General features: G+C 38.0%; 1 protein-coding gene across 1 annotated transcript; it reads left to right on the top strand.

Annotated features, from left to right (window-relative positions):
* Nucleotides 1-6,121: 6,121 nt before the first annotated feature.
* LOC113018209 (uncharacterized) lies at nucleotides 6,122-9,125 on the top strand. The gene is made up of 6 exons (XM_026161277.1): nucleotides 6,122-6,178; nucleotides 6,286-6,645; nucleotides 7,075-7,213; nucleotides 7,335-7,392; nucleotides 8,179-8,238; nucleotides 8,964-9,125. The coding sequence occupies exons 1-5, from the start codon at nucleotides 6,130-6,132 to the stop codon at nucleotides 8,224-8,226; spliced, it is 654 nt and encodes a 217-aa protein (XP_026017062.1). The 5' UTR covers nucleotides 6,122-6,129; the 3' UTR covers nucleotides 8,227-8,238; nucleotides 8,964-9,125.
* The last annotated feature ends 5,622 nt before the right edge of the window (nucleotides 9,126-14,747 follow it).

Genomic DNA, 14,747 nt, shown 5'->3' with positions numbered 1-14,747 from the left:
TTAATTTATCTGCTGTATCTGCTGTTTCTCAGGTAGTTGCTTATATTATATAATATATTGTGTTCAGTATACGTCACTACAATGTGATTTTTGTAAATATATAAATATACGGACAACAGGCTCTTCCGCGGAAATCTCTTGTCGTGAATAAACAACATTTAGGGAGCTCTATAGTATTCACTGAGAGGACCCACTACCTCGACGCGAGGGGGGTACCCTGCGTGTCGATAGGTGAAGCAGAGGGAGCCTGACCATGTGTCACACATTTGACGAGTTGGGAGTGAGGACGTGTTGGTCTATCTCTCACAAACATTCTCATATAGTAAGTGAAAAATAATCAGTAGTATATAGAATCATTCCGGCTTTTGATCAGCATCATGATGCATCTGACTGAGGTCGGGGATGGACAAATTTATCGAAGCTCATACTATGAACTCACACCGTCTTCTTCAGCGAGGCTGCAACAAAACAGACTGAGCATTTGCAGAAGTAACATAAAGAAAAGTGTAATGTCTCTAACAAAAAAGTAAAGCCCATTAAATACAGCTCCTCACACACTCACTGATGGCTCACTGTATAACAAGTGGTCCAGCTTCTACAGAGTGCCAGATAAACTACTTACCCACCAAAACTTTCAGGTTTACACCTGGAAACGTCACTGACAGCACTGGTCAAATCCAAAGTTTCTCACTTTCTATTGAAACTAATGAAAGTCTGCACAGTCATTTCTGTTCATGCTGCTTCTTTTCTCTTTATCAAAGACGGAAACCAGGACGGAGACAACTTCCCCTTTTGGTAAACATATTTGGGTTGCGGGTTCTAAGATTACAGAAACACTTGAGCTGCCATGTTAGTGAGTGTTGACTCCCAGGTTTGTCAACACTCACTAGCAGTTGTAAGGTTTCCTACAACTGCTTTGACTGCACAGACTAGTTTGCAAAAACACCTTTGTTTTGTTTTATGTTGTAAGCATTAATTAATGTTGAATTAATGGTGATAATCAAAGATGAGAATTGTTAAAGGTTATACATAGATAATACATCTATATGCATCAGATAATAATTTTACTGCTGGAAAGTTTGAGCTTCACAATAAACACTCTAAAGCTTCATGTGCAACAGTTAAAGCTGGCAAAGTGCAGAAGGTGGTGACCTTCGACTTTAAGGGAAGACATTTCATTTATCAAGAGCTCATGTCAGCTGAGCAGTCTAGGAATTGCTCTGCTCTACTTGTTCATCATCTGTTGATCAGCTTGCCTCTACTTATACTGAGAGCAAACCTTCAGTCTTCACCTGAGCATTGCATGAACTGCTGTACTGAAAACTTTGAGCTGAAAGTCTGCTTCTTTGTTTCTTTCTTCAATTCAAATCGAATCGAATTGTGAATCAGAATCGAATCGATTCTAGAAATCAGTGACAACACCCAGCCCTACAGTGAAAGGTTATGCTCAAGCTAAGGCTTTTCTGCAGGAACACTTTGGAAATTATTGCAGCTGCCTACAAGGAAAAGGCATTGTCATGGGCCCCAGTTAAATCAGAGATTGCCACTTCAGGATTACGGTTTATTTCTTAGAGGACGCTGTAACACTATGAATGAAGTGCAGTACTTATATGATTTGGATACACCAGCTAATATGTTACAATAATTAATAAGTCTTTGCTTAGGCTGCTGCCCCCGCGACCCGGCCTCGGATAAAGTTGATGAAGATGGATGGATGGATGGATGGATGGATGGATAATTAATAAGTTGCTATAAGGGACCAGTGGAGGACTACAACCAGTGAAATAGAGATATTCAATCAAACATTCAGAATCAGTGACAATGTTCAATTTGTAGAGAGACAAGAAAAGATTCTAGCAGATCATATATTTGGAAGTATCCATCCATCTTCAGTCTCAAATAATAGTGTAAAACTAGCTACTTTGAGGTCTAGAACAAAGCAGTTTTTTTGTCATGGTCTGGGTGTGTAGCTGCAAAATTCCACTGGATGTCTGAGCTTCCCTGGTATCTGCCCATGAGCAGGGCCTACAGCCTCCCTCACCTGGAGCTGATGAAGGCAATTTGGCTGGAGATTTAAGGTCCTCGCTGACACTGCTTCCTCGCCAGTTCATCAACAACCCTATTTGCTCCCAGATATTCCACCGCGCTGACAACTCATCCTGGAAATCTGGTTCAACTGCCTGCTTTTTGGAATTATTTCCTTGCCTCACCTGCCTGCCCTCCTGCCCTCACATTACCACAGAACCTTCAATGCTCAGGACAGCCGACACATGCTACCAAACCCACCTGAACCACACCACCTCTCCTTCAACGGTTCTATCTCCCACCTGCACAGTAAGACAAAGAAATTCATAGCCTCCACTCTCTCCAGAAAACCTCACTGACTACCATTTTAACACCGCTCTCCTCTCTTCTAGTGCGTGCTCCTGTTGCTTTCTTGGACCTGTCACTCTGCTTTTCCTACTCTCTACATGCCCCGTTTATCAAGCCTTAAGTCGAGTGCCATAGTAAATGTTATTCTTATCCTGATTAATAAAATGCTGTTAAAACCTTTCCTTAGCCTCTGCTTTGGGTTCTCTGCACGTGGGTTTTGTTTTGGTACTCTCACTATGACAGTGACAGTTTTGGTATTGATGTAACTGCTGTGTATTGGGCACATCAGCAAGGATTGTAGAAAATGTCTCTCATGCAAAGTGTGTCATTTGACACACTTGAAGCATTCATTTGTATGAATGCTTCATATTCATACAAAGGGGTGAAGAAACATAAATTAAGGGAAAAAATACTGTTCAGGAAATACTGTTCCTGAACGTAGTCATGATGAACAACTTGCTTTGGCCAGAGAAAACCAACATTTTATGAAGGTGGTCACAGATTCAATTGTAAAAAGTCACTATCAGGTTGCATTGCCACTGAACAGGAGTCAGCAAAATATGTGAAAGAATCAAAAGATTGTTGAGCAACGTACTCAAAACCTAAAGAGCAGGGTTAAGAAAGATCCTTTATTTCAACAACAGTACACAGACCTTATGAATGAGATAATTTCCAAAGCATTTGCAGAAGTGCCTTTAGAAGAACTCACACATAGTGATGGGAGATCAGGATTTACTCCACACTTTGATGTGTATCACCCTCAGAAGGGTAAGATTTGTGTTGTGTTTGACTGTGAAGCATGATACATAGAATCCTTTGAAAGAGATGATGGTACTTCGAATGGGATTGACAGCCATTACTATGGTAAATTGTGTGGATTACATTTGGAAACAGGAGTTGCATATGGAGTTTCTGGAGACCTGGCTCTCACGACTCTTACCTTCTACAACCTGAACAGGAATGGTACTACTGCCAAGGCAGGGGAGCATGGCAGTTGGGCCATACTGTCGACACCAGAAAACCTGCTCTCCTTACGGGACACAAGGGAGTGAGATTCCACTCCATCCTCCAACCAACAAATTTCATGTGTTCAGATGTTGTATTAACAGTGTCAAAACTATTATTCCTAAATTTTAAAAACCACATTTAAGATCTCACCATTCCCTTTGAAAATCATTAAAACCCATCTTCTAAAGCAGACGACATGTTTTAGGTGAGGAGACTTGCTACCAAGGAGGATCATGTAAGGAGAACAGGAGCTGTCTGATAACTCCTATGTCAAAAATGTGTTCATGATGAAGGGTGGAACATTGGAGATGATGACTTTCTTTGTAGGATTTCCCAGCGAGAGAACAGTAGTTGGAGTGCTCTTAGTCACTACTCACTGAGCTGATGCACCTTATGCTGTTTACAAAGATGTACTAGCATGGTTCACAAACATGCTGGTAGAGGTTAGTTAACCCCCACTTTTAACAGAAACCCTAATACCAAACAGAAAACAGTTTGAAACTATTCATTCATTCATCCACCACAAACGCTCAGACAGAGAGTTTGTGCAAATATTATTGGTCATCGTTGCTGTCATGAAACAGCTGGATGAAGAAAGTCAGTCATCTGCCAACTAAGTAAGAAGAGACAATAGCAGTTTGTATTTGATCTTTCTTATATTTTCTCCATTATAAAAATGGGCCATCCACAGAGTTAAAGTCAGCTCTAACATTTCAGACACAGTCTATGGTATTTGACTCTGTCTGAAAGTTGTTTGGTAAACACTTCTAGCTGCCTTGTCAGAGGACATGACCTATCTTCTCACTTGAATACCGAGAAAGCCCTGGCATGCCAGTGACTGGGACTTCCTGGAATCACTAAGAGGAGGGACGTGCCACAGAGAAGGTGACTGGGTTTCTACGAGTTTTGAATCAAAATGAAAACCCCTCCGTTTCTAGCCTGATGTCTGCCAGTTAAAAGAAGAAATAACAGCAGTAAGTATTTTAACTGTTTTTATGGCTTACTGCATGCATGTGTTGCTTTGCATTTTTAAGTAAACGGTAAATGGTCTGAGTGTTTTTCAAAATAAAATATATGGCTGAATTATCATTAGCTGTGATATTTTTATTTAATAATTGTACCAGATAATGTTAATGTTCAATCCAGACTGTTGGCTTTGTTTGATTTCAGAGAGATAGTCCTACTCCTTTTCTCTTGTCTTTTTACTGTTATTTTATACAAAGCTGAACAAGTGATTATGTCATTTCTGATTTCACTGTAATGTGAGAACTCAGAGGCACATTTTATGAGTTACACTTTATATTTTGCTGTCACCAATGGAGAAAACTTGTGTTTCCCTTTGTCAGTCTCTGCATCCCTGAAATGAAACTTCTGCAGCAGAAAAGTGGCATGAAAAAAAATTTTTTTTACTCCATTAACAAATCACAAGGTTATTATAACAACTGTACCGTCTGAAGACTTTGTTTACAATACAAAACACCAACACATTAGCATGAAGGAACTGACTGGGGAGCAGCACTCTGTTGAGTTGGTCACCATAAACTCTGTAAACACTCAGTGCCCAGAACTAAAAATCTAACTAAATACAAGTTAATGTCCGGTTATTCTTCAAAGACTGTTTTATTCATTGCTCTGTTTAATGATTTGTAAGAAACAAAGGGGTGTCATAGTTTATGGGATGATCTGACCAAGTCCTGATGTGGGGGACCCAAATGAAGACACTTGGAGACAGTTTTATGTTCTTGGAGATAATTTTAAGCATGAAATATACAAAGAACCACAAACAAAACTGTAAAAGGCACAAGAAGCTTTATAACACTGGGGACATGAGATGGAAAGAAAAAAGACAAAGCAACACTGGCACAATATTTACACAGGAGGGAGATTTAGGGGAGTGGAGACAGCTGGGAAACAGAGCATGAATCAATTAAACATGATGAGACAGGGGAAGGCAAACCAACCATATTCCATGAGACAAAGGGCTATCAAAATAAAACAGTAAGCTATTAACACAGAGAGTAAGTAATAGGCTAAACAGACATGGGCCCAAGACAGAGTGGGAAGAGAAAACGATGAAACAGATGAACATATTGACAGGAAGAGAGACAACACATAAACACATAGAGCAAGTAGTACAAACATATTAACTTCAATCAGACAGCCACAGAGACAAAATTCAGACAGACTGGACACGAAGGGAGCCAACATAAATAGAAAGGAACAAAGAACCATAAATAAAAAACTCAGGAAACAGACCATAAATCTTCTTATCATTTTACTTTTAAAGAAATATATAAACTCCAATGTCACGGGTTACATGTATCCCACCTAGTTAACTGTACATAAATGTATACTTCTTCCTCTTCCTCTCGCTATGTACAGAAGCCAGATACATATGCTGACTCTGACTATATGTCTATAGCTGGGAATGTGTCTTTTTATGTGTGTGTAGGCATGTGGATTTGGATGTGTTTGTGTGTGTGTTTCTGTTTGAAAAGAAAAGCCTTCAAACACATACAAAAACATCACTGTTTCCCTCTGGTGGACAAACTCTGTAACTACAACATGTTTCTAAAAGACTTCAAGCCTCCATTGATATTTTTGCAGTTCCTCATTATGTCTGTGCGTAGATGCTGTGATGAGCGAATGAAGTCAGACTGTAGATTTTCCTTCTTCTAGCTGTATTGACTGACCTTTGACCTCATGTGTTTATGACTCTTCACCTCTGTCTCCTCTCACATGGAGAAGATGATCTGCAGGATCCTGCTGCTCATCATCCTCACCTCATGTGTCTCTGGTTAGTTTACAGCTTCACTTTATGAACTCCAAATAAAGCTCAACAACAGATTTGTTCCAGTTCTCAGTGTGTCTGCTCCTCTCTTTCCCTCTCTGTCTCCTCAACAGGATCATTTGTAGTCAATGTGACACAGACCTGCTATCAGGCAGAGGAGAACCACAACATCACACTGGAGTGGACGTTCACCACCAAACCTGACAGATCCACCAACATGCTCAACATCTTTTGTGAACTCTTTATCAGTGATAAACTCTCAGTCCTGTATCATGTTCATGAAGGTGTTGAGGTGTCAGAGTCTCAGAATGAAAAGTTTTCAGGACGAGTCCAGAGTGACAAAGACGCCCTCAGAGAAGGACGAATCAGACTGCAGCTGTGCAGACTCAGGACTGATGACTCGGGTCTGTACCTGTGTGAGGTCAACACTGATTATGGCTTCAGTGTTGGAAGATGTCAACTCAACGTCACTGGTCAGTTATAGAATCCAGATTTTTTTAAGGTATTATTATCACTGTGAGTCTGACAAAATTTCATGGAGTTCAGATCCAGAGAAGGCCATTATTTTTCTGATGATCATTTTCTTTTTGTGTTAGAGAATGTTACAAAACATTTTCTCTGCAAACAATTCGCTTACAAAGTTGATTTACTGTTGTTCTTCCTTTTTGTTCCTGGCTCAAAATTAGTTCCCACGTTAGAGTGTTGTGGTCTCTTTTCTTAAGGTTTTGTTTAGTCTTCCTTCTCCGGCCTTTCACAGTTTATGACTGAAAGTTGTGTTGTATAGCCTGTTACACTATAGCAAGAGAGAGTTTGTGCTCAGAAACTGTTTTATATTTGTTAGTAGTTTAAAAAAAACATAAAGAAAAATGTAAAGTTCAGTTTGAGTTTTGGTCATTTTGCAGGAGCCAAAAATTCAAAGGAAAACTACTGGAAGACAGTTAAAACTGCTTTGGCAGGTGGACAGATTGCAGTTATAATACTTGCTGGTTTGATTGTCGGAATAGGTGAAATAGTTGACCCTAAATTCTTCATTAGCAAAGGGTAAGTTAGTGTTTCCTGTCATTTTTAAAAACAAACTACATTTTTAAAACCCTGTTTTCTGATTTTTGTCATTGTTTTATGTTTATTTTTTTGGTTTACTTTACTTTTGCTTACTCTACAGAGTAAGAGAAGAGACCGCATCAGATGCAGATGAAACAACAGTTCCTCCTCAACTATTGGTGTGAAGTATTTTCTTACACTTTACTGATTACACTGAATAAAACTTGCTGATACTTAAAATTCACTCAAGGAGATCTCCCTCACAATTAGATAACTTTTTCATGTTACTTGTCAAGGAAAATTGTTTTATTTTTATTAAAATGATAGCTTGGTAAAATCAACCAGACCAGTGCACCAATTATCATTCAAGTTCTTCAATCTGATTTTTAAAAGATTTATAAAAGTGTTAAAATAATTTTGGCTTACAGATATGCAAACAAACCATGCTACACATCATGTTTAGTGACTGAGAATGTGATAAGGATTTGTATGAGTTTGGCAAATTGTGTCAAAGTACATGAACAGTGTTAAAGAGTGCTTGATTCAAAAACTAAGTTAAAGACACAGAATTTGGCTTAAAAAACTGGAGTTTATTTTTTCAGCAATTTAGAAAAACTCTAACATCCACTCTTTCGAGTAGTAGACTCCTATACTAAATCCAGCTATATTCCACATGCACAGATCTAGAGGAGAGCTGCTGAAACAGGTGTGACTGGTAAGATAAGTTCTGCGAAGCTACTCAGGTCCCCTTGTATTTATCATGCAAAGACTGATCAAATGATCACTGACTTAGGTTAACTAATGTATATATATATATATATATATATATATATATATATATATATATATATATATATATATATATATATATATTATAATACTATAATAATATAATCAGGTATAATATATAATCAGGTTTTGGATCAGGTTACATTGAGTCTGTGACTTTTCTCTGTTGAAAACAGGCAAACGATGGCTCAGAGGGCTGTGAAGTTACACATTTAGAAGCATAAGGCCTGCTGATGGTGTGTAAAGCCTCTACTTACCTTCTACACTGTTTTGTTACTAATTTATTAATCGGTTTTACATTGTTTGCTGTTGTTTATCAGTGAACACAGATTACAGAGGAGCAAAGAGACACATGTTGCTTCATCGACTTACAGTTGTCACATAACTGTCATTTATATAGTGGTCTTGAACTCGTTAGACATTTTACACAATGATATTTGGCATTTTCATAATGAAATTCATTTATCAGCGTGGGACTGCTGTGTCACCTGAAAAACTCGTTTCATTCATCCTCTAAACCAGTTGTTCTTAACCTTTTTGGAGGTACCGAACCCCACCAGCTTTATATGCGCATTCACTGAACCCCTCTTTAGTGAAAAATAAAATGTGATTTTTTTACTGGTGCACAAAATGAGCCATGCATGTCATGGCGGAGGCTCTGCCGAACCCCTGAGACCGACTCGACCCCTAGGGTTCGATCGAACCCAGGTTAAGAACCACTGCTCTAAACAATGTTCATTTGCACAAATGTTTCAGGGAAACTGATTTCTCTATCAAGGATGAACTAGTATGTTTCCATAGGTTGCCTTTGTATAAATGTATAAATGAAGTGTTTATCATTTTTTGTTCCTTAAGTACAGTATATGATATTAAAGGCAGGTGCTTAACATTAGAAGAAGACAGGAAGTGTGTTTTCCCATGGTTTCTCCAAAGGTTGCTAATCTGTCATCTCCCCATGCAGTAGCCAGGATGTTCTGCAGCAAGAGGGTTTGTGTGTGAAAGAAAGCCGGTGAGGAGAATCTGGATTTACTAATGGATAAACTTCCCTTAAGGCTCTTTTTAAATAGAGGCAGTGAATCATCCCCTACTTGCAAAGCCTGTAAATACTTCTGAGGGCACTGTAAATAAACTCTCTAAACCTGCTTTACTGAGTCCAGCCTGCCTTTTGACCATGACAGATTTTGATCTCATAAGAAAAGAATACAGTCAATGTTTTTACTTTGCTGTTTCCACTTTTGCTCAGTTGTCATCTTAGTTAATTATATGTAAAAAAAAAAAAAAAACCAACAAAAAAAAAACTTCTTTTCAATCATACTTCTTTGCAAAAAAGACATCTGTAAATTCTACCTAAGAAATCTTGCATTAGTCAATTATTTTATTTTGTTATAATAAATTTAATTTAGATATAAACATGTATCCTTCATTCTGTTAGCACTTTAGCTGGGTATGGAAACAGGGTCATTACTCATTTGGTGTCCAGGTGCCAGAATAAATGAATGTCTCTGTCCACACTCTTTATCCTATGTATTAAAATAAAAAATGTCATGGTCAGTGCTGTGTGGCAGGTAGGGTGTAGGACCCAAACACAGAACACTCAGAGGAATAAACTCAAAACGTAGCTTTAATGCTCAACAAACTTTTCATAATAAAGTAAACTTCACGAAAAGCAAACCAAAAACTAAACCAGGACCACACAGAGAAACCAACAGCACAGTAAGAGTACTGCAGGAGATACAGCTAAGAAAACAAAGGGTTTATATGCACATGGGAGTGATCAGGGAAGGGGAGACAGGAGGGGAACACAGCTGGGATTAATTAGACATAACAAGACAAAGGAAGCAAATAGGAATAAGAACTTAAATAGGAAGTATAACACAGAGACCTGACTGACCGGGGAGACAGAGGGAACAAGGAGACAAGACATGCCACGACGAGGAACATGAGAATAAGCAAAATGAGAGACAGGAGAGTCAGTGTAACAAATTGATCAGTCGTCTTATTGTTTCATGTGATACAACGTACATCATCTTTATTGCACAAGGGTGTAACCATCGGTTTCCTTGCTTCTGTCCATTTTCAGTTATTTCACTTTGTGCAAATCAAGCCAACTCTTACAAGTTTATTTTTTATTTTGTCTGAGATCACGGGGTTGGCAGCCTTAGCAGAGAAACTCAGACCTTTAAAACAAAATAACTGATGAGACTCTGACACTCAAATAAAACTGTGCACAGTTTTGTCAGCTGATACAAGTTTTTCTGAGTGTTGGACGTTTACCTCAAAATTAAAAGTGAAAGAAAAAATGAACCATAAACAAAGAAAGACATGAATGAATCATCCTGTGTGCACAATATGTTATTGTGTTTTAAAACTGAAGCCAAACACAGCCGTCTGCTAGAGTCGACGTGTTAAAGAGGATAAAAAGCTACCAACTGAAAGAAGAACAGACAACAGCAGTGTGTATTTCTCTTAAAGAAATTTACTTGTTTTATGTGTAGTGTTTATTTGTGAAGCTGAGTGTGAATGGGACTAATGATTAAACACTTTGTATATTGTGTGAGTTATGAGTTAATGAGTCTTAACAGACATGTTGAACAGTGAGCTGGCGCTTTTTTTTCATTAAAAATATTCAGGCTGTTGTTTGTTCTTCCAGCTGATTATTAAATCAATCAGACAGTGACACAAAGCTTGCAGCTCTCTCTCCAACAAACAAGTAAGTAGACTTTAACCATCCTATATGACTCTTTGTGTTGCTGTACTGCAAAAGATGGAATTACAGAAATTACAAGCAGACACCTTTTACGTATTGCAAGGACTCTTTAAAAGCTGAGCGCCACTCAGCCAATAAAATCACTCTGCCTGTAACTTCATGACTGCAGAATGTCAGAGAAAAGATGAGGAAACAACTGTATCTTTAACTCTTTTTTTTTATGGACTCCTGCGTTCTACCTCTTTACTGTTATTGTCAAGTTACAAGATCTTGCAGCTAACTAAAATTTTCTTTGCATGATGATGTCATTTCTGATATGTTAGAACTCAGAGGCACATCTTATGAGTTACATTTTAGATTTTGCTGTCAGCTTTGAGAAACCTTGTGTTTCTTTCATCAGTCTCTGCATTCCAGATGAGAAGCTTCTTCAGCAGAAAAGCAGCATGACAAAAAAGACAATTTACTCCATAAAAACTAGTTCTTATCACAAGATTATTAAAATACTGGATACCTCAGCATCCTACTACTCCTTAGCATGAAAAAATGAGGTGTTCAGGTGCAGTGGGGCTGTTGGGGACCGTGAACTTTGCAAGAAGTCAGAACCCAGAAGTAAACATGATCATTTCTATGAGTCAAAGGACTATCAAAGAGTTATGTAAGTGTACGTTATCCGATTGTTCAGTCTGACGTCACTAGCCGTGTCTGGGTCTAAACTCCGCTGCACGTCCTTATATCAAACGATCACTATGGCATTTGCTGAGAGTTGAAAAACTGTCTAAAGTCTTTCATCTTTAATAAAATGATCAGCGTTCTGCTCTACCAGGTGTAACAATTGAGTTTAACATCCAGGCATCCATGAAAACGGAATTTATGACATTTAACGGAGTTAGAAGTTAGCAGGAAGTTAGCTCGCTAGCTTCTATCTAAATACAATATAGCATGTCCTGACTGCGGGGTTTTGGAAACAAAGTAAAACGTACAGCTCTGTTATCACTTCCAACATAAATGAAGACAGAAAACTAAACAGCAGTGACGTTTGTAGGGTTACTGAAGTTTGGCTAGCTGGTATATAATGATGTGCTACGTGACCGCTAGCGACACAGCTATGTGCATAATATAAACAAGCTAACTTTTTTTCCACTCGATAAAAGTTAACGTGAGTGTTCTCGGTGGTCAGGAACAAATGTAATCGCATGGCAGGATGCTGTAAAAGGACCAAACTTCAGTCAGGAGAACAACTGAGATAATCCATCCACAATACGAGGTTAGTCATTCATATACTGCTGCATGGGCTGGGCTGTAGTTGCATCCTAAGGTTTTAAAAACTGAGCTTAAATAAATGATTAGCGGTAATAAAAGCCAAGGGAGGTCAACAGTGATCACTGACTGTTTTAGGAGCTTTTTGAGATTAAATAGAAGAAAATACAAAACATTAAACATGTTAACAACACAAAAGCCATATTAAACGCAGACTACGTTAGGCCCGGAAGTAGGATTTGTCATGTCATCACTGAACAACCGGATTACATGAAGGGTTTAGGAGTTTCAGCTCCTTAACCTGTGCCACATTTTTTAGAGGGACCAAAGGCATTGCAAAATGTATTCAAAGGCTATTTCATGGGCAGGTGTGGCAGTCCCTTTTTTATGCCATTATCAATTAAGCAGATAAAAGGCTTGGAGTTGATTTGTGGTGTGGTGCTGGCATTTGGCATGTTTTGCTGTGAAAAGACAACATGGAGATGCAGAAGAAAAAGCCATCGTTAAGTTCTAAAAACAAATAAAACCCATCAAAGAAATTTCTTGATGCATTCTCAATCATCCAGGAAAGTAAATCTCCAAAAAGTTGATTCTGTACATCTGGACGTAGCGTTTTGTGGGAGAAACGTTTCGTCACTCATCCAAGTGACTTTATCAGTCTCAGCTGACTGCAGGTTTCCCCAATCTTATAAACAGAACATTGTACATGACTGAAACCAGCCCACTGAAGGAACAATAGGCTGGGAGGTCAGTTCCTTAATCTTAATTATGCAAATTCTCATGACCATTGATCATTAATTATGATACTGTGGAATAATCAGGTAACATCAAGTTGAACAGTATGGCAAAGCCATGAAGATCCACTTGGAAAAATAAATCTGTTGGACATTTTTCTTGGCCTTCAGACAGCAATTCTGATTGCTACAGTGTCGAAAGGGACAGGCAACCCCCCCCCCCCCCCCCCCCAAAAAAAAAACAAAAAAAAACTGAGATGCAAAACAGATTTTCAATAAGCTCATGAAAAATTGCAGTTTCATGCAAACTGAACTTTAAAAATAAGAAGCACAAAGTTGTTTTTTTTTTTCCAGAGATAGAATTATTAGGAAAGCTTTCTGTCTGTTATAAAATTTGTTCATCTTATCTTCACTTCCCTCTGGTGGTGAAGATGGTATGGTTAAAGAACTTTGATAATCCCCTCTTTTCACTAAATGTCACTGAGAAAGTCACACTGACAGCATGAATCAACAACACTCACTGAGACCTGCAACAACAGACAGAAAATAAGTGACACAAACTCACCTCCATGTTTGTGTCATTTTCAGTCCAAAGTTCCTCCTTGTCTTACTAATGTAGACGACCATGAGGAAAACAGCCATCAGCAAAACACCATCCAAGGACGCACGCACAACCAGAAGCCAGGAGGAGTCAGGACAATGTGTAGAGGACAATGCTTCCCTCTGTAGAGTGAAAGCAGGTGGGTTTGAAGACATTTGTGTTGCTGTTTGTAGTGGGGAGGCAGTTGTGTTTGAAGCTGTGAACAATAAACACAAAACATTTAATAATAAATCAATACTAATGCATCATAACAAGAGTACTGTTATACAGGTAAATACAAACATTTATTAAACACAAAATTCATAATTTTGTTCATAACATAAAATATAAAGCACACTAAAATTGTTTACACCTGCCTGCAGTCACAGTGAGTCTGTGTATCTTGTGGGGAAATGGTAGATGAAATCCATTTCAGCCATCATAATTGAAAAATAAATGCATTCAGAGAGGAGAAAGCACTTTTAAAACACACACTTGTATTGCTTTTTTAAATTTTTTTTGGCGGCGGCGGCGAGGGGGGGGGGGGGGGGTATATAATATGTGCAGTCATTAAAAGAAAACATTAATACATGACAACATCTTCATTTTTTTTAAATTAAAGCATCATAATACGGTTTTGCAGATGAACAGATGATTAAATTTACCTGCACAAAAACAAAATAATACTCTGAGATTGGTCATCCAACCTTTTTTTGAAATGTCAAACCTCTATTTCAATTTAGACAGTTTTAGGACAGTTTAATGATGTCTCAGCCAGTGTATCAGCTGATCTCGGGCAGTAACAACAATCTCACTGTGATTGTCTTTAATCTTATACTTATAGTTATAATTAGTTTACTTTATTTTTATTTTTGGTTCCTGTTTGAGTTGTGATCTTAATAATAATAATAATAATGTCTTTACTATTTTGAAAAGAAACTTACCATGAATAACAAGAACATTTAGACTGTAGTATGAATCTACAGTCTAAATGTAGACAGGGGGTTTCCATAACCACAGCTGTACTCTCCTGTGTCTGACTTGGTCAGCTGTGTGATGGTCACATACAGTCCAAATGTAGATACTGGTCTGTATTCAATGCTGTATCTGCTGCTCTCAGCTTTATCATTAGTTGTGTCATTGAGGATTTCCCCTTCATTCTTACACTCATTCTTACAAAAGAACTTCCTGTGTCCATACACAGTATTGGAACATCCCAATGTGATGTTTTCTCCCTCAGTTTGTGTGCGATAAAAACCAATGTTTCAATCAAGATCTGTGAAATAGAAGAACATTAATTAGTCTGAACTGAAACTGTAAGCTTTTATATCATAATTATATGTCCTGGTTCAAATAAACAAAGTTGTCATCAACTTATGAAAGTACAGTTGTTACATGCTGTATAAAATGTACACCTATATGGTGTATAATGTTAAAGTTACATTTATTAATTAATTAAACAGCTTG

This window comes from Astatotilapia calliptera, unplaced genomic scaffold (genome assembly GCF_900246225.1).
Source record: "Astatotilapia calliptera unplaced genomic scaffold, fAstCal1.2 U_scaffold_5, whole genome shotgun sequence".
Lineage (NCBI taxonomy): Eukaryota > Metazoa > Chordata > Actinopteri > Cichliformes > Cichlidae > Astatotilapia > Astatotilapia calliptera.
This window is presented reverse-complemented; position numbering and strand designations above follow the sequence as displayed.